Genomic DNA, 23,544 nt, shown 5'->3' with positions numbered 1-23,544 from the left:
CACACATAGCTGACCACTCTGATTCTCTAAGGAGCCAATTTTATCCCTCACTATCCTCTTGCTTTTAATATAACTGTAGAAACCTTTCGGATTTACTTTCACCTTATTTGCCAAACCAACCTCGTATCTTCTTTTAGCTTTTCTAATCTATTTCTTAAGATTTCTTTTACATTTTTTTATATTCCTCGAGCAATTCCTTTACTCCATGCTGCCTATATCTATTGTAGACATCCCTCTTTTTCAAAACCAAATTTCTAATATCCCTTGAAAACCATGGTGCTTTCAAACCTTTAACCTTTCCTTTCAACCTAACAGGAACATAAAGATTCTGTACCCTCATAATTTCACCCTTAAATGAACTCCATTTCTCTATTACATCCTTCCCATAAAACAACTTGACCCAATCCACTCTCTCTAAATCCCTTCGCATCTCCTCAAAGTTAACCTTTCTCCAATCCAAAATCTCAACTCTAGGTCCTGTCCTGTCCTTCTCCATAATTATATTGAAGCTAATGCTATTGTGATCACTGGACCCGAAGTGCTCCCCAACACATACATCTGTCAGCTGACCTATCGCATTCCCTAACAAGAGATCCAACACTGCCCCAACTCTAGTCGGTACTTCTATGTATTGTTGCAAAAAACTATCCTGCACACATTTCACAAACTCGGAACCATCCAGCCCTTTTACAGAATGAGCTTCCCAGTCTACGTGTGGAAAATTAAAATCTCTCACAATCACCACCTTGTGTTTACTACAAATATCTGCTATCTCCTTACACATTTGCTCTTCCAACTCACGCGCCCCATTAGGTGGCCTATAATACACTCCTATCAGTGTTACTACACCTTTCCCATTCCTCAATTCCACCCAAATAGTCTCCCTAGAGGAGCTCTCTAATCTATCCTTCCAAAGCACCGCCATAAAATTTTCTCGGACAAGCAATGCAACACCCCCTCCTCTGGCCCCTCCTACTCTATCACACCTGAAGCAACTAAATCCAGGAATATTTAGTTGCCAATCACACCCTTCCTGCAACCATGTTTCACTAATAGCTACAACATCATAATTCCAGGTATCAATCCACGCTTTAAGCTCATCCACCTTTCTTACAATGCTCCTAGCATTAAAATAGATACATTTAAGATACTCTCCACCTCCTCCTCTCTTTTCATCCCTAACAATGCATTCAAATTTATTATCCTTTTCTTTCTTCTCCCCTACATCTTCGGGCTGAGCGCATCCCTTCTCCATCACCTGCCTTTCCTCCCTCACACACTGTCTATTTACTTGCTCCACTGGTGAACTAACCTCCTCTCCCATAGTTTCCTCAAATTGATTCCCGCAATGAAAGTTAATTCCCTGTTTTCCCAAATTTCGACGTGATACAAGTGGTCTGAAATTATATTTGTATTCACTTTCAAACGGTCCAGCAAAGCCACACGAAATATTAGAGGAAGCAGGTTTCAATGTGACCCTCCCAGCAACCTCCACCCCCCTCCCCCCACATTCTGTAAACTCCAGCAAAAAGAGGTCCACCATCCTTTCTGGAAATATAGAATCATCGATGGGTCTGACTCCTCAAACTCCCTCTGCAACAGCACAACGGGAGCCCCTTCCCCACAGTGGATCCAGGGCGAGGGAGTCACCCCACCAATGAAAGAGGCAGCTGGGTGGGGACACTTTTGTAAAGTCGAGACCCCAGAAGTGAATAAATGGTCAGAAAGTTCTACACCAGAGTAAAGTATTCTGATTTATTGCTCATCACCATTATTATTCAATGCTGAAGGGCTGCAGGACGTCCACCCAAATCGATAAACTCCGCAGGGGCCCGAGCTCTCACAACGAAACTGGAGTGAGCAGAAGTGAGTCTGAGGAAGTGTGTTCTGTGGAAGGGAGGGGGAGGGGCAGGGGAGAGGAGAGGGGGCAAAGGGGGAGAGCGTGGGAGGGGGTGGAGAGTGGATGAATGAAGAGGGCAGAAGGGGAGAGGAGAGGGTAGAAGGGGTGGGGAGAGAGGGAGGGGAGGAGGAATAGGGTAGGGGGTTGGGCAGAGTGCCTCAATCTTCAGCATCAGGTGGGTTTGAGGTAGACGGCCTTGGTCAGGGTCGATTCCATCACCACAGTGGTCTTGTGTCCTTCATCTTGATAATCTCTGCTCACCATCCGTCGGTTCACCTGAAAGACCCGATCGTGTTGGTTCAGCCGGAGAACAGGCCAGCAGGAATTCAAGGCCCAACAGGTAAACCCGACACAAACACCAGAGATTCTACTGATGCTGGAAATCTCCATCGGTCAGACCCAACGTAGATCGGGGGGTGGGGGTGGGGGGGGCTTCTTTCAGCACCTTCGCTCCATCCCCCACAGAGGCAGGTGGCCACTCGTTTAAATTCCTCCCACATTCCCTTTCCGACATGTTACTCCATGGCCTCCTTTCCTGCCGTGACGAGGCCACACTCAGGTTGGAGGAGAAACACCTCCTATTCCATTGGGATGGTCCACAACCTGGTGGTATGAACATTGATTTCTCTAACCTCCGGTAATTTCTCCCCTCCCCTTCTCTCTTCATTCCCCATTCTGGCTCGCCTATTACCCCTTCTCTTCTCCTCACTTGCCCTCACCTCCCACTGGTGCCCCTCCTCCTTCCCTTTCTCCCATGATCCATTGCCCTCTCCTATCAGATTCCTCCTTCTTCAGCCCTTTCCCTCTTCCACCAATCACCTCCCGGATTCTTGCTTCCTGCCTCGCCTGTCTCCTGCCAACCTTTGCTCCTACCCCTTTCCCCCTCCACACCTTTTTGTTCGGCTTCTGCCCCCTTCCTTTCCAGACCCGATGAAGGGTCTCAACCTGAAATGTCGACTGTTTATTCCAGTCCATAGTCATTGCCTGATCTGCTGAGATCCTCCGACATATTCCAACTGGCAAACAAGGGAAATGAGGACCTTCTCCCCTCTGAGTACCACTCGAGAGGGGCTGAGGGATGTTAATCAACCTCCTTCTTCCCTCACACCCCAATCGCCTTAACTCTGTCTTACCCTGACGAACAGGTCATACAGATGCTCCTGGTTCCCGTGGCTTTTGAAGACCTCCGTCATGAATGTGATCATGTATGATCCCTGGTCTGTGTGCCGATAGGCCACGTAACCTGCAGAGGAATCACAGAGCAATTAGGATGGAGGAGAGGGTGGGACCAGGAAGCCTCTCAATTCATTTATTATCAGCACCGGCAGTGAGGAGCAAGAGGGTATGGACAAGGGAGGGACAAGACCGCTTACAGGATTGCTTTGAATCGATGGACTGGACTGTACTCAGGGATTCATCTCCAGGTCTGATTGAGCTGTCACTGACTTCATCAAACCTGTGTGGGTGAGTGTGTGCCTACGAGAACATACCATCCACACCCAAGTGAAAAGCCGTGGGTGAACCGGGAGGTTCGTGGTCTGCTGAGGGCTGGATCTGTGGCACTTAAGTTTGGTGACCGAGGTCTGCACAAGAATAAACAGGTACGATTTCCAGAGCGTTATTCCAAGAGCTAAGGAACAATTCTGAATAAGATTGGAGGTGAAATTGGATGCATGTCAACTCTGGCAGAGTTTGCAGGCCATTACTTCATAAAAAGCGAAACCCAACAGCACAAATGGCAAGGTAGCTTCACTCCCAGTCAAGCTCAATGCCTTTTTTGCTCGATTTGAAAGGGAGAATAAAACTACAGCAGTGAAGATCCCTTCGACACCAGTCGATCCTGTGATCTCAGAAGCTGAGGTCAGGCTGTCTTTCAGGAGGTAACCCCTCGCATGGTAACAGGGCCCGGTGGAGTTTCTGGTCAGATTCTGTAAACCTGTGTCAATCAATTGTGCTTAAAGAGATTTTCAATCTTTCATTGTTGCAGTTGGAAAAGAACTGATTGTAGACTTCAGGAAAGGTAAGACAAGGGAGCACATGGCAAGCCACTGAGCATTTCCCTAGTATGTTAAATGGATCTCACAATTTACCTCACTGTCTGTCTGCACTGCACTTTCTCTGTAATTGTAACACTTTATTCCATGTCGTTATTGTGTTCCCTCGCTCTGCTGCCCTCGAAGAGGAACACAACCTCGTCGTAGGGTTTGGAGACTTGCATGCCTCGATGACCCGGAGAGAGCTCTGCTGGCGAGTCTCGGGGTTTTGTGCTTTGCCTCTTGGCAGGGTCACCCATGCCAAGCAGGTCAAAGGTTGAAGGTGAGGCTCAGAATGGCTCGCTGCTCCTCCAGCTCAGTTACCAGACTGGTAAACAAAATTATTACAGAAACAGCAAAGAAGAATCCTTCTACAAACCCCATTTCCAGAAAAGTTGGGATATTTTCCAAAATACAATCAAAACAAAAATCTGTGATACTTTAATTCACGTGAACCCTTATTTAACCGACGAAAGTACAAAGAAAAGATTTTCAATAGTTTTACTGACCAACTTAATTGTATTTTGTAAATATACACAAATTTAGAATTTGATGGCTGCAACACACTCAACAAAAGTTGGGACAGAGTTAAAATAAGATTGAAAAGCGCACAGAATATTCAAGTAACACCGGTTTGGAAGACTCCACATTGGTAGCAGGTGAGGTATCATGACTGGGTATAAAAGTAGCGTCCATCAAAGGCTCAGTCTTTGCAAGCAAGGATGGGTCGTGGCTCACCCCTTTGTGCCAAAATTTGTGAGAGAATTGTTAGTCAGTTCAATTTCCCAATGCAAGATTGCAGAGAATTTAGGTCTTTCAACATCTACAGTATATAATATTGTGAAAAGATTCAGAGAATTCAGAGACATCTCAGTGCGTAAAGGGCAAGGTCGGAAACCACTGTTGAATGCGTGTGATCTTTGAGCCCTCAGGCGGCACTGCCTAAGAAACCGTCATGATACTGTGACAATTATAGCCACCTGGGCTCGGGAGTACTTCGGAAAACCATTGTCACTTAACACAGTCCGTCGCTGCATCCAGAAATGCAACTTGAAACTATTAGGCAAGGAGGAAGCCATACATCAACTCTATGCAGAAATGCCGGCGAGTTCTCTGGGCCCGAGCTCATCTCAGGTGGACCGAAAGACTGTGGAGCCGTGTGCCGTGGTCAGATGAGTCCACATTTCAGCTAGGTTTTGGAAAAAACGGGTATCGAGTTCTCCGTGCCAAAGATGAAAACAACCATCCTGATTGTTATCAGCGAAAGGTGCAAAAGCCAGCATCTGTGATGGTATGGGGGTGCATCAGTGCCCACGGCGTGGTTGAGTTGCACGTATGTGAAGGTACCATTGACTCCGAGGCGTATATTAGGATTTTAGAGAGACATATGTTGCCATCAAGATGACGTCTCTTCCTGGGACGTCCATGCTTATTTCAGCAGGACAATGCCAGACCACATTCTGCATGGGCTACAACAGCCTGGCTTTGTAGACACAGAGTGCGTGTGCTTGACTGGCCTGCTGCCAGTCCAGATCTATCTCCTATTGAAAATGTATGGTGCATCATGAAGAGGAGAATCAGACAACGGAGACCACGGACTGTTGAGCAGCTGAAGTCTTGTACCAAGCAAGAATGGACAAAATTTCCAATTGCAAATCTACTACAATTAGTATCCTCAGTTCCAAAACGATTAAAAAGTGTTATTAAAAGGAAAGGTTATTAATCCTCCCACTGTATTTAATTCGTTCTCTCAAACTATGTTATGTTTAAATTTAGAAAAAATTAGAAATGGTGTATTTCATACTTCTATTAAATTTGAAAAGTTATGGAGACCATTTATTCAATATTTTCATATGATGTAATATGACCCTGTTCAAAGTTCATTTGACTTCCCAGCTTTCAGCTTATGTATGTTGAGAGGACCGGAAGTGACGACATTGATGATTATGTATTCTTGTGAGATATTATAAACAGCACTTTTTTGTTTATTTTTTCCAGCGTTTCTTTTTTTTCCTTTTATTGTTTCTTTTTTCTTCTTTATTAGTCATTAGATTAGTAGGTTAGTTAATTTAGCATTATATATATATATTTTTTCTTTTTTCTGTTTTTTTTATATCATATATTATGAAATATCTAGACTCCCCTCCCCACAATATCAAGAAATCTATTGCTCCAGTATGGCCTCAGCGCTGAGCGAGACTCCCTGCCTGGGATGTAGGATAGAGGGGGACCCAGGGCGACCAAGGCACCCAGAGGGGGCCAACAACCACAGTCTGTGGGATCTTGCTATGCATGTCACCAAATCGATCCTGGAAGAAATCCAGGATTTTGGGAGCAGAAGATGGGGCATCTCCTCGGTTGGGATTTGGGTCAGGGAGATCTGAAATTGTCGATGTTTTGGGATGGGGATCGGGAAAACTGGGATTGCAAATGCTTTGGAACGAGGACAGGGAAGAGTGGAATCCTGGGTGTTTTGGGTTGGTACGGGAAGGTGGAATTGTGGATGCTTTGTGGCGGGGACTGGGGAGACAGGGATTATGCATTGTTTGGGAAGTTTATTGCAAAGATTGCAATGGTGGATGCGTTGGGATGGTGATGAGGTAGATTGGGATGGGGATTTGGAAGAGTGGAATTGAGGATGCTTTGAGACGGGGAGTTGGAAGCCTAGGATCATTGACACTTTAGAATGGGGATTGGGAAAATAGGTAAATCTGGAATTGTGGATGCTTTGGGATGGGGATTGTAAGATTGGAATGGAGATTGTGAAGACTGGAATTGTAGACACTTTGGGATGGGATTAGCAAAAAGGGTATGGAATTTCAGATTTTGGCTTGAGTCTGGGACGTTGGAGATCTGGATATGGGTCAGATATCAGGAACGGTGAGCAGGGAAAGACCGAGCAATTGGGGATTATGGAATTGTGGTCCAACACAAGAGAGAAGGTTAGATATTCCAGATTGGAATGTTGTTGGTGATCAGGACAGGGAAGAGCAGACTCAGGGTGGATTGGGATTGACGATGGAGCAAGGACACAACTAACCTGGTCGTGAGGGATACACGACAAAGGTGTCCGAAACCATCGGGAGTTTCTCAGACAAAGCGCGGAAGCCGGCTGAAACAGCACCACGGTCTTTTTTATCTAGAAAAATACATAATAACTTTCCATTATATATCTCATCACACAATCCCATAGTCAGACATAAAGTCAAAATTCCCTCCACACTGTCCCATCACACACTCCAGGGGTCAGACACAGAGTGAAACTCCCTCCACACCGTCCCATCACACACTCCCGGGGTCAGACACAGAGTGAAGCTCCCTCCACACCGTCCCATCACACACTCCCGGGGTCAGACACAGAGTGAATCTCCCTCCACACCGTCCCATCACACACTCCCGGGGTCAGAGACAGAGTGAAACTCCCTCCACACCGTCCCATCACATACTCCCGGGGTCAGACACAGAGTGAATCTCCCTCCACACCGTCCCGGGGTCCCCTCACCCTATCCCACTTCAACACCCTCACCACATCCCTTCAACCTATCTCACTCCAACACCCTCTCTCCACTCCTCTCAATCTATCCCCCCTCCAACACCCTCACTGCATCCCCTCACTCTATCCCCCTCCAACACCCTCACCGCATCCCCTCTATCCCCCTCCAACACCCTCATCGCATCCCCTCACCCTATCCCCCTCCAACACCCTCACTCCATCCCCGGACCCTATCCCCCCTCCAGCACCCTCACTCCAGCCCCTCACCCTATCCCCCTCAACACCCTCACCGCATCCCCTCACCCTATCCCCCTCCAACACCCTCACCGCATCCCCTCTATCCCCCTCCAACACCCTCACCGCATCCCTTCTATCCCCCTCCAACACCCTCACCCTACCCCTTCACCCTATCCCCCTCCAACACCCTCACTCCATCCCATTCACCCTATCCCCCCACCTTAATGCCCCCACCCTATCCCCTCACTCCCACTCACCCTATCCCCCACCCCAAAACCCTCACCCCAACCGCATCACCTCTCCCCTTCCCTGTATCCCACCCCCATTACCCATTCCCCTCACCCCAACACCCCACCCCATCTCCCTCAGCCTACCCCACTCCTCTCACCCAACCCTGATTGACCCTGTGCCAGTACTGAGGAAGGACACATCTTCCTGTTGTGTGGGGGGTGTTGGTCCTGTCGGAGTGGTACAGGAATGTCTTCCACCCGTCAGTACGTATCTGGGTGACTGGGGAAAGCTGCATTTGGAAGTGGTCCCAAGACCCCTGTACCTCTCCCTCTCTGTCACTCTCTCTCTGTCTCCTCAACCTCTGTTTCATCCTCTCTTTCTCCCTCTTCATTTCCCTCACCTCTCTCTGTCTCTACCCTCTCTCACCCCTGTTACGGAGGGGGGTGTGCTGAGGATGCGGTGAATTTGCCCGTTCCCTAAGTTGCTTCTTCCAATAATCTTCCTGTGAACCCCTCCCATCCCTTCTCATTCCCTTTTCCTCTCGTCCCCCTCCCTCATCTCATCTTCCCCCATCACTCTCGTATCACCCTCTCTCTTCCCCCTTTCCTCTCCTCTGGTTTGCCCGCTCTCCTCTCAGTCTCCTTCTCTCTCTCACCGAGTGTCTGTCTGTCTGTCTCTCTCTTTCTGTCCATTTCTTCATTTGGAAGTGGTTCTGAGCCCCTGCATTGGGAACAGGGATCTCTCACTCCCTGTCTCTCTCTCTCTCCCTCTGCCCTTCCACTTCCCCTCACCTCTCTCTGTCTCTACCCTCTCTCAGCCCCACTACGGAGGCGTGCAGTGGATTTGCCCAAGTTCCCCAAGTTGCTTGTTCCACTCATTTCCCCTGTTAACCCCTCCCATCCCTTCTCATTCCCTTTTCCTCTCGTCCCCCTCCCTCATCTCATCTTCCCCCATCACTCTCGTATCACCCTCTCTTTCCCCCTTTCCTCTCCTCTGGTTTGCCCGCTCTCCTCTCAGTCTCCTTCTCTCTCTCACCGAGTGTCTGTCATATTTCATATCTCTGTCTCTTACTCTGACTGCCTGTCTCTGCCCATCTCATCTTCCTCTCTCTCTCTGGCTGTCTATCTATCCCTCTCTGTCACTCTCTCTGTCTCCCTCTCTGTCACTCTCTGGCTGTCTATCTATCCCTCTCTCCGTGTCTCTCTGTCTCCCTGTCTCTCTGTCTCTTTGCTTTCCTCTCTTTCTCTGCCTGTCTGTGTGTGCCTCTCTCTGTCTCTCTGGTCTCACCTCCTCGGCAGGCTTGGATGACGAACACCTTGGGTTTCTGCTGCAGATGAAGACACTCCTCGTTGTTGAACATGTCGAAGATCTCCTCAAGGTCAGCCTCTTCACCGTCACGACCCCTAACCTTGCCCTCGGACCCGTGCGCCAGAATGAACACGAAGGAGCAGCAGACTTCATCCTTAATGCTGTCTCGGTACTCCTCCAGGGAGGAGAAGATTTCCTGCGTGAAGAGCCAAGGTGTGAATGCCCTTGTTTCCTGCCCCTCCGGCCACGGCTAGAGAGATCATCACTCCTCGCCCTGGATCCAAACTGGGTTCAGATGCCGAGCGAGTACAGGTTTGACATTAAACTAATCAAAGGAAGACACGGGAGTCCGGGAATGTGGGTCTAACTTTGGGATTACTTCATGCAAGGCGTGCACGTGTCACGTGGTAGCATGATAGATGCACCATCAATGACTCTCGGAGACGGTAGGCGAACGATAGGCTTTTATTAGCTGCTAGAGACCACCACACTACATCCCGGAGACTGAGGGGGGAGCAGTGCCTCCAATCGGGGTCAGTGGGAGGAGCCACAGGAGCAGTCAGTGGGGGGGGGGCGTGTCCAGACAGGTAAATGTAGTTCACCACAATGATTGAACGTAGAAGAGTACAGCACAGGAACAGGCCATTCGGCCCTCAATGTTGTGCTGAGCCAGCTGAAAAGTAAATCAAATTACCCAATCACTACCCCCTCCATCTTCCTCACATTTACGTGCCGATCCGAACGGCTGTTAGAAACCTCTAATGTATCTGCCTCTACCACCACAGCAGGGAGGGCATTCCAGGCACTGGGTAACAAACTTACCCCTTTCAGCCCACCCCCTCTCACCTTCAATGCAAGCCCCTCTGGTATTAAACATCTCCACCCTGGGAAACAGATGCCCCCTGACTACTCTATCGATGCCTCTCATAATCTTGTAAACCTCTATCAGATCCCCCTCGGCCTCCGGCACTCCAGGGAAAACGACCCAAGTTTCCCCAGCCTCTCGTGATAGCACAGGCCCTCTAAACCAGGCAGCATCCCGGTAAACCCCTTCTGCCCCCTCTCCAATGCCCCAACACCCTTCCTGGAGAGGGCAAACTGCATGGAATACAACAAGTATGCAATTCACGTATTTATACATATAACCTGTAATGGATTATTTAAATGAGCAGGAATGTTTAATCAGCCAGTTTACACACAGGATTACTGAAATATTAACTACACAACAACAAGCACAGTCTAAACATTTGAGTTGCTTCCCACCCATACAGATCTTTTCAGTAAATTGCAGTCGTAAAAACAGAAAACGATAAGAAGTTAGTGAATTGGTAAATTGTCACGTGGTGGGTGGTATCTGTGACACGGGCAAATGGAACTGGGGCAGCACGTTTTGGGAACCCTTCACTGGGGTCTCACTGCGTGTCCCACCCCTCCCGGGAGATCCGAGTAATCCTCGGCCAAACAGATGCTGGGGTCTGAAGTTAAGATACAGGAGCAGAGTTAGGCCATTCAGCCCATCGAATCTGCTTCACCATTTCATCACAGCCAGTTCATCTTCGTCTTTCTCATAGCAGCTGGTAGATCCCGGCTGCCTGCTCCAGACCATCTTCGCAAAGCCACAGTGTGAAGAGGTGGAATCTCCTCCTCACTGCTCACGTTGTTCCGACTTCGACCCTTCTCAAATCTGAGAATCTCCTTCCTAACACAGTGGGAGGGGGGGACAGGCGATATGCCCCCAGTTTCTCTGGGAGTGAGTGGGAAATACTGACCCTGTGGAGTGAACGATCACTGTGAAGTTACCTCACCTCACTAGTCGGGTTGATACACTCAGACACCTCGAAACCCAAGCTTTGCAAAGATTTCTGAAGATTATTCACATCTGTTGTGGCCCCTGGTCTCTCCTCTGTGACGCAGATGATGAAGGCCTTCCTTACTCCAGACATGTTGTAGCGGTCATCCTGTGGCATGGAACACGGGAAACGTCACGTCACAATCCTGCCCTACCATTACCTACAAACCCCTGAACAGCTTCAATGAATGAATCTGCAGCAGCTTCGCGGTTAGCGTAACGCCTTCACAGCGCCAGCAATCTGGGTTCAATTCCTGCCGCTGCCTGTAAGGGGTTTGTAAAGTAATGTGTAAAAGCTTTAGGCACGTGTACATAGCGAGGGTGAACAGGAACGTTTTGTGTGTGTAGCTTGGATTTCCAGCATCTGCAGATTTTCTCCTGTTAGGGTGAACAAACTTTTGCACAGTACAGTATTTGTCAACGTGGAATGGAGAGGCAGTCTGAAAATCAGAATCAGGTTTGTTATCACCAGCATGTTAACTTAGCAACAGCAGCTGAATGTTATACATAATATAGAAGAAGAATAAATAAATCAATCAATTACAATATAAATATATAGAATAGATTTAAAATTGTGCAAAAACAGAAATAATATATTAAATAAGTGAGGTAGTGTTCATGGGTTCAATATCCATTTTGGAATCAGGTGGCAGAGGGGAAGAAGTTGTTCCTGAATCACTGAGTGTGTGCCTTCAGGCTTCTGTACCCCCTACCTGACGGTAACAGTGAGAAAAGGGCATGCCCAGGGTGCTGGAGGTCCTTAATAATGGACACTGCCTTTGTGAGACACCGATCCTAGAAGATGTCCTGGGTACTTTGTAGGCTAGTACCCAAGATGGAGCTGACTAAATTTATGACCCTCTTCAGCTTCTTTCAGTCCTGTTCTGTAGCCCACCCCTCCCCCACATACCAGACAGAGATGCAGCCCGTCAGAATGCTCTCCACGGTACATCTATAGAAGTTTCTGAGTGTTTTTGTTGACATACCAAATCTCTTCAAACTCCCGATGATGTATAATCGCTGTCTTCTTAATAACTGCATCGAAATGTTGGGACCAGGTTAGATCCTCAGAGATCTTGACACCCAGGAACTTGAAGATGCTCACTCTCCCCACCTCTGATCCCTCTGTGAGGATTGGTACGTGTTCCGTCATCTTGCCCTTCCTGAAGTCTGCAATCAGCTCTTTTGTCTTACTGATGTTGAGTGCCAGGTTGTTGCTGTGACACCACTCCACTAATTGGCATATCTCACTCCTGTACGCCCTCTCGTCACCACCTGAGATTCTACCAATGATGGTTGTAACACCAGCAACGTTATATCTGGTGTTTGAGCTTTGCCTAGCCGCACAGTCATGACTACAGAGAGAGGTGCACCAGTGTTGATCATCAGCGAGGAGGAGGTTTTATCACAATCCACACAGATTGTGGTTTTCCGGTTAGGAAGCCGAGGATCAATTGTAGAGGGAGGTACAGAGGCCCAGGTTCTGTAACTTCTCAGTCAGGATCGTGGGAATGACGGTGTTAAATGCTGAGCTATAGTCGATGAACAGCATCCTGACAGAGGGGTTTGTATTGTCCAGGTGGTCTTCGGCCCTGTGAAGACCCATGGAGATTGTGTCTGCCGTTGACCTATTGTGCCGATAGGCAAATTGCAATGGGACCAGGTCTTTGCTGAGGCAGGAGCTCAGTCTATTCATGACCAACGTCTCAAAGCATTTCATCACTGTAGACGTGGGCGCTACTGGGTGATAGTCATTAAGGCAGCTCACATTTTTCATCTTAAGCACTGGCATAATTGATGCCTTTTTGAAGCGTGGGAACTTACGCCCGTAGCAGTGAGAGGTTGAAAATGTCCTCGAATACTCCTGCCAGTTGGTTGGCACAGGTTCTCAGAGCCTTACCAGGTATTCCATGGGCGTAAGTTCCCACGCTTCAAAAAGGCATCAATTATGCCAGTGCTTAAGATGCTTTGAGACGTTGGTCATGAATAGACTGAACCGGAACGGCGAGGGTGGAGGGGTGTGGGGCAGGTGGCACAGAAGGATCTCCACGGGTGGGGGGGTGGTGGTGCGGGTGCAGACACACCCAGCCCTGAGACACCAGGCAAGGTCATTTAATTCCAAACAATTGGTTCATTGGTCATTACAGAATGTCTCTCTGGTGCTTCCCACTCCCTTCCCCTTTTCCCAACCATGGTTTCTATCTCCCTGCCCACTTCCCACTTTATGTTCTCCCCACAACCATGTGGGTTTCTTCCCACATTCCAAAGTCATCTGGGTTAGGGGTAGTGAGTTGTGGGCATCCCATTTTTGTGCCTCAATCCGGCCTTGACCCGGACGGCTCTCTGGCTGCTGGGCCACCTAGTGGCCTTCAGGCCTTGCCCCAGGACTCTTTCTGGTCCTCGGGCCTTGACCCAGGCCTCGACCTGGACTGCTGTCTGACCTTTGGGCCTCGACCCAGGCCCTACTGTTCTTCGGGCCTCAGCCTTCAGTATCAGTGTAGGAATTGCAGACAACAATGAACGAGGACCTGAACTCTAGACTATGAACACTGGACTCACCGATAATGGAACCTGAAAACTGGGCCTCAGCCTCCGGTCTCACCGATGACGGGACCTCCAGCCCCCCCTCCCCCAATGTTTTCACTGGTCTGCTAGCCCGACAACTGACCACACCCCCCCGCCTCGCTCCTCTTTGACCTGCGAGTTGGATGCCCATGTGATGCCTCACCCAGGTCAAAGCCACCCCCTCCTCCCTGACCCACCTGATCCTGCGGCCCAGAGGCTCTCGGTGACGACGACACATCATTGCCCTGACAAGGGGACTCCGAGGCACGGCTGTCCACTTCTGAGGAAACAAATTCAAGGTCAATCAAGCCCTGGAGTGTATAGAAAGACTAGATTTCAGGAGCAGTTATTACCCCTCAACCAACGGGCTCCTGAACCAGAGGGAAATCTTCACTCAAAAACACTCTTCACCACAGCCTGTGCACTGCCATTCCTTCCAAAGTTCAAAGTAAATAATGTCTGCGTCACCATAGACGACCCTGAGGTTCACTGTTTTTGAGGGCATTCACAGTAAATAGTAAGAAACACGTTAGAAAGAATAGAAAACGTCACATAAACACAAACTGTGATAAACGACCAATGTGCAAGAGGGAAGTCATGGAAATAGATCTGTGTTCACTATTGCTGTTTATATGTCTTTTATATTATCTACTTGTTATACTCCTCTTTCGATTTGTATATTCTTTATTTGAAAATCAATAAAAAGATTGAAAAATGGAAATAGTAATAATAACAGAATAAATAATAAATATTAAGAGCATGAGTTAATTTCAACTCCGCTGCGGACGGTCCCAAACCCGGCTGTGAAAGGAAGTGGGTTGGACGCGGGGCTCGCAACCCCTCCCCGTAAAAACCCAGAGCTGTGGAAGCGGCAACAGTAGCTCGTCCCTGCGAGAGGGAAGACCTGAGGTGCGGGGATCTCACTGAATCCCAGTGAAGGGAGGAGTCACGTCACCAGGTTCAGGAACAGTCACCATCCCAAACATCAGGCTCTTCGATCAGAGGGGATAACTTCAGTTGCCCCGTCACTGAACTCTTCCCGAAACCTGTGCCCCCACTTTCAAGGGCTCTTCATCTTGTTCTCACTTATTTATTTGTTATTATTTCTTCTTTTTGTATTTCTGCAACTTGTATCTGCTCTTTGGTTTAATGCCCTAATTGGGTGGTCTTTCAATAATTCTGCTCTAGTTATTATTCGATATTCTTGTTGAGTATGCCCACAAGAAAACTGATCTCAGGGTTGTACCTGGTGACAAATAAATACTTTGATAATAGACTTGCTTTGAACCTAAATGCTCATGCACGTTACTGGAAGGAATAAAAGCACAGACTATTTTCCAATCGAAGAGAACAGGCAGAAATCCAAGGTGAGAAGGGGCTTGGGATCCTCTAAAAGGTAATTTTCAGCCTGAGTCTGTGGCGAGGGTTAGGGTAAATGTCAGAGTTGCGGAAAAGGTATTACTTGGACACGGAGGGAGATCGCCTCAGAATGTCTTTATTGTAACGATATCGTGGAGAGTTCCGAGACTCTGTCTGACAATGGGTCTCGCTCTTATTTATATCCCACGCACACGGGAGGAAAACACGTAAATCAGAAGGAGGAACTTCAATGGCCGTTCTGCTGAGCAGCAAAGTTGCAGGATATGTCCTCGAGCAGTTACTCACTTACACCAGTGTTAATTTCTCAGAAGAGTATATCAGACGTGATGATTCATCGAACAACAAGTACAAGCGTAGTTATATTAATCAGCCTGACTGAAAGACACATTGCCAGCAGCACAGAGTGCATTAGTCACAGTCGACTTTGATTTTACATTTGAAGGTCATTAACCCTTCCTTGCTCAATACAGTGTCGGCTCCGGGAACTTCCTTCCACAGTTCAAGTACGGAACACTGCTGTGAAGGAAAAACTCTATAACCCCTTAGTACCCAGCCAGTAACAAAATTTCTTCCACAGTTCGCAATCATTTTGAAAGGACTAAAGCAACAAAGCAAGGGTGCCATGCTGAGGCTCAATGAGGCACTGGGGAGCCCTCACCTGGAGTGTTGTCAGCAGTTTTGGGGTCTTATCTAGAAAAGGATCTGCTGACATTGGAGAGGGTTCAAAGGAGGTTTACGAGAATGATTCCAGGAAAGGGTTATCACGTCAGGAGCTTTAGATGCCTTTGGGCCCGGATTCACTGGAATTTCGAAGAATGAAGGGGGGATCTTATTGAATGTTGAAAGGCCCCGATACACTGGACATGGAATTCATCCAGAGGGTGGTAAATCTGTGGAATTCAGTGGAGGCCAGGTCACTGGGGCATGTAAGGGGAGCCTGTAGATTCTCGATCAGTTATGGTGTGAAAGATTACGGGGAGAAGGCAGGAGAATGGGGCTCAGCAGGAAACAGGTCAGCCATGATGAAATGGTGGAACAGACCTGAGGGGCCGAACGGCATACACTGGGCCTCACATGGACTAGAAAGATTGGCCCAGGACAGAGGACTCTGACGAGCTGCGTACGGCGGCCTCTGCCCCAGTCGGGGTGACAGAGTTAAGATGAAGAAATTTACTACAATGAAGTCTAGTGGTCACAGTGTTGCTGTACCAGGTCGTGATTAGGGTTCTTCCGGCTGGTTCAAGAACCGAATCCTTGAAGAGAAGTTATTGTCCCTGATCCTGGTGATGTGGGACTGTTGTCCCTGAGCCTGGTGATGAGGGACAGTTGTCCCTGATCCTGGTGATGTGAGACTGTTGTCCCTGATCCTGGTGATGTGGGACAGTTGTCCCTGATCCTGGTGATGTGGGACTGTTGTCCCTGATCCTGGTGATGTGGGACTGTTGTCCTGATCCTGGTGATGTGGGACTGTTGTCCCTGATCCTGGTGATGTGGGACAGTTGTCCCTGATCCTGGTGATGTGGGACTGTTGTCCTGATCTTGGTGATGTGGGACTGTTGGCCTGATCCTGGTGATGTGGGACAGTTGTCCCTGATCCTGGTGATGTGGGACTGTTGTCCTGATCCCGGTGATGTGGGACTGTTGTCCCTGATCCTGGTGATGTGGGACTGTTGTCCCTGATCCTGGTGATGTTGGATTTTTGTCCTGATCCTGGTGATGTGGGACTGTTGTCCCTGATCCTGGTGATGTGAGACTGTCGTCCCTGATCCTGGTGATGTGGGACTGTTGTCCCTGATCCTGGTGATGTGGGACTGTTGTCCCTGATCCTGGTGATGTGGGTCTGTTGTCCCTGATCATGGTGATGTGGGACTGTTGTCCCTGATCCTGGTGATGTGGGACTGTTGTCCTGATCCTGGTGATGTGGGACTGTTGTCCCTGATCCTGGTGATGTGAGACTGTTGTCCTGATCTTGGTGATGTGGGACTGTTGTCCTGATCCCGGTGATGTGGGACTGTTGTCCTGATCTTGGTGATGTGGGACTGTTGTCCTGATCCCGGTGATGTGGGACTGTTGTCCCTGATCCTGGTGATGTGGGACTGTTGTCCCTGATCCTGGTGATGTGGGACTGTTGTCCTGATCCTGGTGATGTGGGACTGTTGTCCCTGATCCTGGTGATGTGGGACTGTTGTCCTGATCTTGGTGATGTGGGACTGTTGTCCCTGATCCTGGTGATGTGGGACTGTTGTCCTGATCCTGGTGATGTGGGACTGTTGTCCTGATCCCGGTGATGTGGGACTGTTGTCCCTGATCCTGGTGATGTGGGACTGTTGTCCCTGATCCTGGTGATGTGGGACTGTTGTCCTGATCCTGGTGATGTGGGACTGTTGTCCCTGATCCTGGTGATGTGGGACTGTTGTCCCTGATCATGGTGATGTGGGACTGTTGTCCTGATCCTGGTGATGTGGGACTGTTGTCCCTGATCCTGGTGATGTGGGACTGTTGTCCTGATCCTGGTGATGTGGGACTGTTGTCCCTGATCCTGGTGATGTGGGACTGTTGTCCCTGATCCTGGTGATGTGGGACTGTTGTCCCTGATCCTGGTGATGTGAAATGACATTCCAACTTTCAACTCCACTTTCAACGGGACGGCTGCAGAAGTTTGCAGCTTGGAACTTGCAGAGGATGATGAAAGAGAGGTGAGGAGGGATTTTTGAGCCTGATCATGGCCACAGGCGGCTGTGGAGGCCGAGTCTTTGGCTATATGTAAAGCGGAGGTTGACATGTACTTAATTAATGAAGGTGTCAAAGGTTATGGGGAGAAGGCAGGTGGATGGGGTCGAGAGGGGTGGAATGGTGCAGCAGACTCAATGGGCCGAATGGCCTAATTTGGATCTTATAGTCAATTGCAGTTTGTTGGAGGGTCCAGTAAAAGCACGGACAATGTTTCAGGGGTCTCAGTCCGTACATTTTCCCACAGATGCTGCCTGGCCTGCTCAGTTCCAGCAGCATTTTCAATGAAAGCCCCTCTCCAGCTTCGTGATATCCTCCCTCTCTCAGAGAATCCAAAGTACATTTTAGAATCGGAGTATATGCTCGTTCTGCAAGCTTGAGATCTGTCTCCTAACGGGCAGCCACAAGACAAAGATACCCAATAAAACCCTTAACAAAGATCGTCACACCCCCAGGGGGCAAAGAGAGAGAAAAAGCAGAAACCTTGTGAACAATGAACACAGACAAATGACGTTCAGAACTGACGACCCCGAGCATTTTGTCCACAGACCCTCAGTTCAGCGCAGAGCCGAGTAAAGGTCGTGGAGCAGTGACCTGAACCGGCCCATCCCTCACCTCCGACCTCGACACCCTGACCTTTCCACTCTGGCCCAGTGTGAAATCTTCCACAGACTGGAGGGCACCACCTCGATTCGGACCTTTCAGATTTCCCAAATCATCTTCCATACACCCCCTCCCTGGCACCCCCACCCCTTCTCCCACCTCCCTCTCCCCCCACCCCTTCTCCCACCTCCCTCTCCCCCCACCCCTTCTCCCCCAACCGTTCTCCCACCTCCCTCTCACCCCACCCCTTCTCCCACCTCCCTCTCCCCCACCCCTTCTCCCACCTCCCTCTCCCCCCTATCCTCACACCCTTTGTCTCACTCTTCCCCTCCCCTATTTCCTTCTCCCTCTCTGTCGTCCCCATCGCCCACATCCCAACTCCTGACAATTCTGGGAAGAGGGGGTCTCATTTCCTGGAATCAGCTGGCTTTCTTGCATCGTTACGGATAAGTCACCTCTCTCCTCCGGAATCTGGGAAAGCAGCAAGGCCATAACGTCCGGAGTGTTGGGGCAGGTCTGGTCACTCGTTAATCACTGACAATGTTCCCAGATGGGGAGAGTGAGGAAAGCCTAACCCTAACCCTCTCTCCTCCGGAATCTGGGAAAGCAGCAAGCCCATAACGTCCGGAGTGTTGGGGCAGGTCTGGTCACTCATTAATCACCGGCAATGTTCCCAGATGGGGAGAGTGAGGAAAGCCTAACCCTAACCCTCTCTCCTCCGGAATCTGGGAAAGCAGCAAGCCCATAACGTCCGGAGTATTGGGGCAGGTCTGGTCACTCGTTAACCACCAGCAATGTTCCCAGATGGGGAGAGTGAGGAAAGCCTAACCCTAACCCTCTCTCCTCCGGAATCTGGGAAAGCAGCAAGCCCATAACGTCCGGAGTGTTGGGGCAGGTCTGGTCACCCAGATCCTGGAAAGATGTCATTGAGCTGGAGAGGGGCCAGGAAAGGTTCACCGGGATGTTCCCGGGACTGGGGGGGGGTTTGAGAGGCTGGGACAGAATTCCCTGGAGTGGAGGAGGCGGAGGGGTGACCTCATGAGGGGCTGAGATATGGCGGACAGTCACAGTCTCCCCGAGGGAAGGGAGGTGTACAACTACAGGTTTAAGTTGGGAGGGGCACGTTTCTAAGGGGATTCTATCGGAACATTTTGGTGGGACAAGCTGCGGGGCGAGGGGAGCGATGGCCAGGAACGGACTGACCAATGGGACAGCACCGGGTGGTGGGGCAGAGCGGCCTCCACTCATTAATCACCGGCAACGCTCCCAGATTGCCAGGGTCGGGCTGAGATTCGTACAAGGGTGTATCTGTGCCGTAGTTTCAGGGAGAAACATAGAAACACAGAAAATAGGTTCAGGAGTAGGCCATTCAGCCCCTTGAGTCTGCACCGCCATTCAGTATGATCATGGCTGATCATCCAACTCAGAACCCTGTACCTGCTTTCTCTCCATACCCCCTGATCCCTTTCGCCACAAGGGCCAAATCTAACTTCCTCGTCCCAGAACTGTGTCACCCTCGTCCCAGAACTGGAGGGGAGGGGCAAGAGGGGGAAGAGAGTGTGGTGAGGGAAAGGGAGGGAGAAGGGGAGAGAGGGAGAGCCAGAGAGGGGGGAAAGTGGAGAGGAGAGGAATAAGGAGAGGGAGAGTGGGTTGGAGGGATGGAAACAGAGATGAGGAAAGCAGGTATGAGAGGGAGAGGGAGACGTTAGACGGTGAGATAGTTGGGGGGGGAAGAGAGAGAGAGGGAGAGAGGGAGAGAGATTGAGAGGTTGGGATTTCGGGGGACCCAACACAAGGGTCCTGGGACACCTCCCAGAGTCGGGATACACCCCCCCCCCACCGCCCGACTAGACGTCTACTCACCGGCAGACATCCCTGCAGCAATCCACAGGTGATTTCCAGTCAGAAGTCGCTCCCATTCCCAACCCCGGAACAGCGTTAATCATTTACAAACCACTCCCAACCCTCAAATGCCATTTCTTACCGGGGGGAGGGGGGAGGAGAGTGAAGCTTCCTGTGACAGAAAGAGAAAGAGAAAGAGAAAGTGTTTCCCTCAGACCGAGAGGGGTAGGGGCCAAGTGGGTGACAGAGACAGGGGGAGTGTAGAGGAGGGTGTGGGGTACGGACTGGAGAGGTGAAGGGGAGGCTGGGTGTTACAGAGACAGGAAGGGGTTTAGGAGCTACAGGGTGTTACAGAGACAGGGAGGGGCAAAAAGATGGGAAGGGGGGTACAGACAGGGAGGGGCATTGGGACCAGATGGAGGGTCACGGAGATGTGGAGGGGTTTAGGGGTTGGGGGGTGTTACAGAGACAGGGAGGGGTGTTGGAGAGGGAGTAGTTACACAGATAGGGAGGTGTGTCGGGGAGGAGGTGATTACAGGAAAGGGGAGGGGTGTGGCGACTGAGGGTGATACAGAGACGGGGGGTGGGTGTTGGAGAGGGATGGGGTTACAGAGACAGGGAGGGGTGTTGGAGAGGGATGGGGTTACAGAGACAAGGAGGGGTGTGGCGACTGAGGGTGATACAGAGATGGGGGGTAGGTGTTGGAGAGGGATGGGGTTACAGAGACAGGGAGGGTGATGGAGAGGGATGGGGTTACAGAGACAGGGAGGTGTGTTGGAGAGGGATGGGGTGACAGAGACAGGGAGGGGTGTTGAAGAGGGATGGGGTGACAGAGACAGGGAGGGGTGTTGGAGAGGGATGGGGTTACAGAGACAGGGAGGGGTGATGGAGAGGGATGGGAGTTAGAGAGGGATGGGGTTACAGAGACAGGGAGGGGTGTTGGAGAGGGATGGGGTGACAGAGACAGGGAGGTGTGTTGGAGAGGGATGGGGTGAGAGACAGGGAGGGGTGTTGGAGAGGGATGGGGTTACAGTGACAGGGAGGGGTGTTGGAGAGGGATGGGGTGACAGAGACAGGGAGGTGTGTTGGAGAGGGATGGGGTGACAGAGACAGGGAGGGGTGTTGGAGAGGGATGGGGTTACAGAGACAGGGAGGGGTGATGGAGAGGGATGGGAGTTAGAGAGGGATGGGGTTACAGAGACAGGGAGGGGTGTTGGAGAGGGATGGGGTTACAGAGACAGGGAGGGGTGATGGAGAGGGATGGGAGTTGGAGAGGGATGAGGTTACAGAGACAGGGAGGGGAGTTGGAGAGGGATGGGGTTACAGAAACAGGGAGGGGAGTTGGATAGGGATGGGGTTACAGAGACAGGGAGGGGTGTTGGAGACGGAGGGGTTACAGAGACAGGGAGGGGTGTTGGAGAAGGATGGGGTTACAGAGACAGTGAGGGGTGTTTGAGAGGGATGGGGTTACAGAGACAGTGAGGGTGTACACCGACAAAGATCCCACAGGCGGGTAGTTGTATATGGGGTGACAGGGGTGGGGGAGGAGAGTAGAGAAGTGGTGTAGAGTACAACACATCCTCCCTCTCTCCCCACACCCCTCTTTTCGGGAAGAGAATGGCCTTTTCCTGGAATCCGTTGGCACAGACACAGCCTCCGGTGATTATCAACCGAACCCTGCGATCACTCGTCAATCTGGGAACGTTGCCAGTGAATAACAGTAGAGGCCGCTCTGTCCACATCTCCTGGTGCTCTCCCTCGGTCAGCCAATCCTGACACATCTGCCCACCTCCCACTCCATCCTCACACATCTCCCCCCGTTTCTCGTTGCAGAGACCCACCAAAACCATGCCCCTAATATCCCCTTCAAATCTCTCGCCTCTAATTTAGACTCCCGCACCCTGGGGAAGGGGTGTCGGGTACATCTCTGGCGAACGTGCCCCTTCCCTCTGTCAGCCTGCAGGTCACTTTGGGGCAAGTTAAAACACCGGCTTCACCCCGATCAGGGTCAGGCGAAGCCGTGGGAGGGGGTGGTGGATGGTCGTATGAACGGTTGGTGCAGATCACAAGTCCAGGCTACGCAAGGACTGTCGTCCCTGATCCTGGTGATGTGGGACTGTTGTCCCTGATCCTGGTGATGTGGGACTGTTGTCCCTGATCCTGGTGATGTGGGACTGTTGTCCTGATCCTGGTGATGTGGGACTGTTGTCCCTGATCCTGGTGATGTGAGACTGTTGTCCCTGATCCTGGTGATGTGGGACTGTTGTTCTGATCCTGGTGATGTGGGACTGTTGTCCCTGATCCTTGTGATGTGGGACTGTTGTCCCTGATCCTGGTGATGTGAGACTGTTGTCCCTGATCCTGGTGATGTGGGACTGTTGTCCCTGATCCTGGTGATGTGAGACTGTTGTCCTGATCCTGGTGATGTGGGACTGTTGTCCTGATCCTGGTGATGTGGGACTGTTGTCCCTGATCCCGGTGATGTGAGACTGTTGTCCCTGATCCTGGTGATGTGGGACTGTTGTCCTGATCCTGGTGATGTGGGACTGTTGTCCCTGATCCCGGTGATGTGAGACTGTTGTCCCTGATCCTGGTGATGTGGGACTGTTGTTCTGATCCTGGTGATGTGGGACTGTTGTCCCTGATCCTGGTGATGTGGGACAGTTGTCCCTGATCCTGGTGATGTGGGACTGTTGTTCTGATCCTGGTGATGTGGGACTGTTGTCCCTGATCCTGGTGATGTGGGACTGTTGTCCCTGATCCTGGTGATGAGGGACTGTTGTCCCTGATCCTGGTGATGTGAAATGACATTCCAACTTTCAACTCCACTTTCAACGGGACGGCTGCAGAAGTTTGCAGCTTGGAACTTGCAGAGGATGATGAAAGAGAGGTGAGGAGGGATTTTTGAGCCCGATCATGGCCACAGGCGGCTGTGGAGGCCGAGTCTTTGGCTATATGTAAAGCGGAGGTTGACATGTACTTAATTAATGAAGGTGTCAAAGGTTATGGGGAGAAGGCAGGTGGATGGGGTCGAGAGGGGTGGAATGGTGCAGCAGACTCAATGGGCCGAATGGCCTAATTTGGATCTTATAGTCAATTGCAGTTTGTTGGAGGGTCCAGTAAAAGTACGGACAACGTTTCAGGGGTCTCAGTCCGTACATTTTCCCACAGATGCTGCCTGGCCTGCTCAGTTCCAGCAGCATTTTCAATGAAAGCCCCTCTCCAGCTTCGTGATATCCTCCCTCTCTCAGAGAATCCAAAGTACATTTTAGAATCGGAGTATATGCTCGTTCTACAAGCTTGAGATCTGTCTCCTAACGGGCAGCCACACGACAAAGGTACCCAATAAAACCCTTAACAAAGATCGTCACAC

At 50.3% G+C, this 23,544-nt stretch overlaps 1 protein-coding gene across 1 annotated transcript; it reads right to left on the bottom strand.

Moving 5' to 3' along the window:
- Positions 1-1,748: 1,748 nt before the first annotated feature.
- LOC132386510 (caspase-14-like) lies at positions 1,749-20,276 on the bottom strand. Its single transcript, XM_059958796.1, has 7 exons — positions 20,193-20,276; positions 13,814-13,896; positions 11,008-11,160; positions 9,182-9,398; positions 6,974-7,072; positions 3,034-3,143; positions 1,749-2,176 (listed from the first exon to the last, which is right to left on the bottom strand). The coding sequence occupies exons 1-7, from the start codon at positions 20,200-20,202 to the stop codon at positions 2,072-2,074; spliced, it is 777 nt and encodes a 258-aa protein (XP_059814779.1). The 5' UTR covers positions 20,203-20,276; the 3' UTR covers positions 1,749-2,071.
- Positions 20,277-23,544: the final 3,268 nt, after the last annotated feature.

Source organism: Hypanus sabinus, unplaced genomic scaffold (genome assembly GCF_030144855.1).
Source record: "Hypanus sabinus isolate sHypSab1 unplaced genomic scaffold, sHypSab1.hap1 scaffold_1183, whole genome shotgun sequence".
Taxonomy (NCBI): domain Eukaryota; kingdom Metazoa; phylum Chordata; class Chondrichthyes; order Myliobatiformes; family Dasyatidae; genus Hypanus; species Hypanus sabinus.
This window is presented reverse-complemented; position numbering and strand designations above follow the sequence as displayed.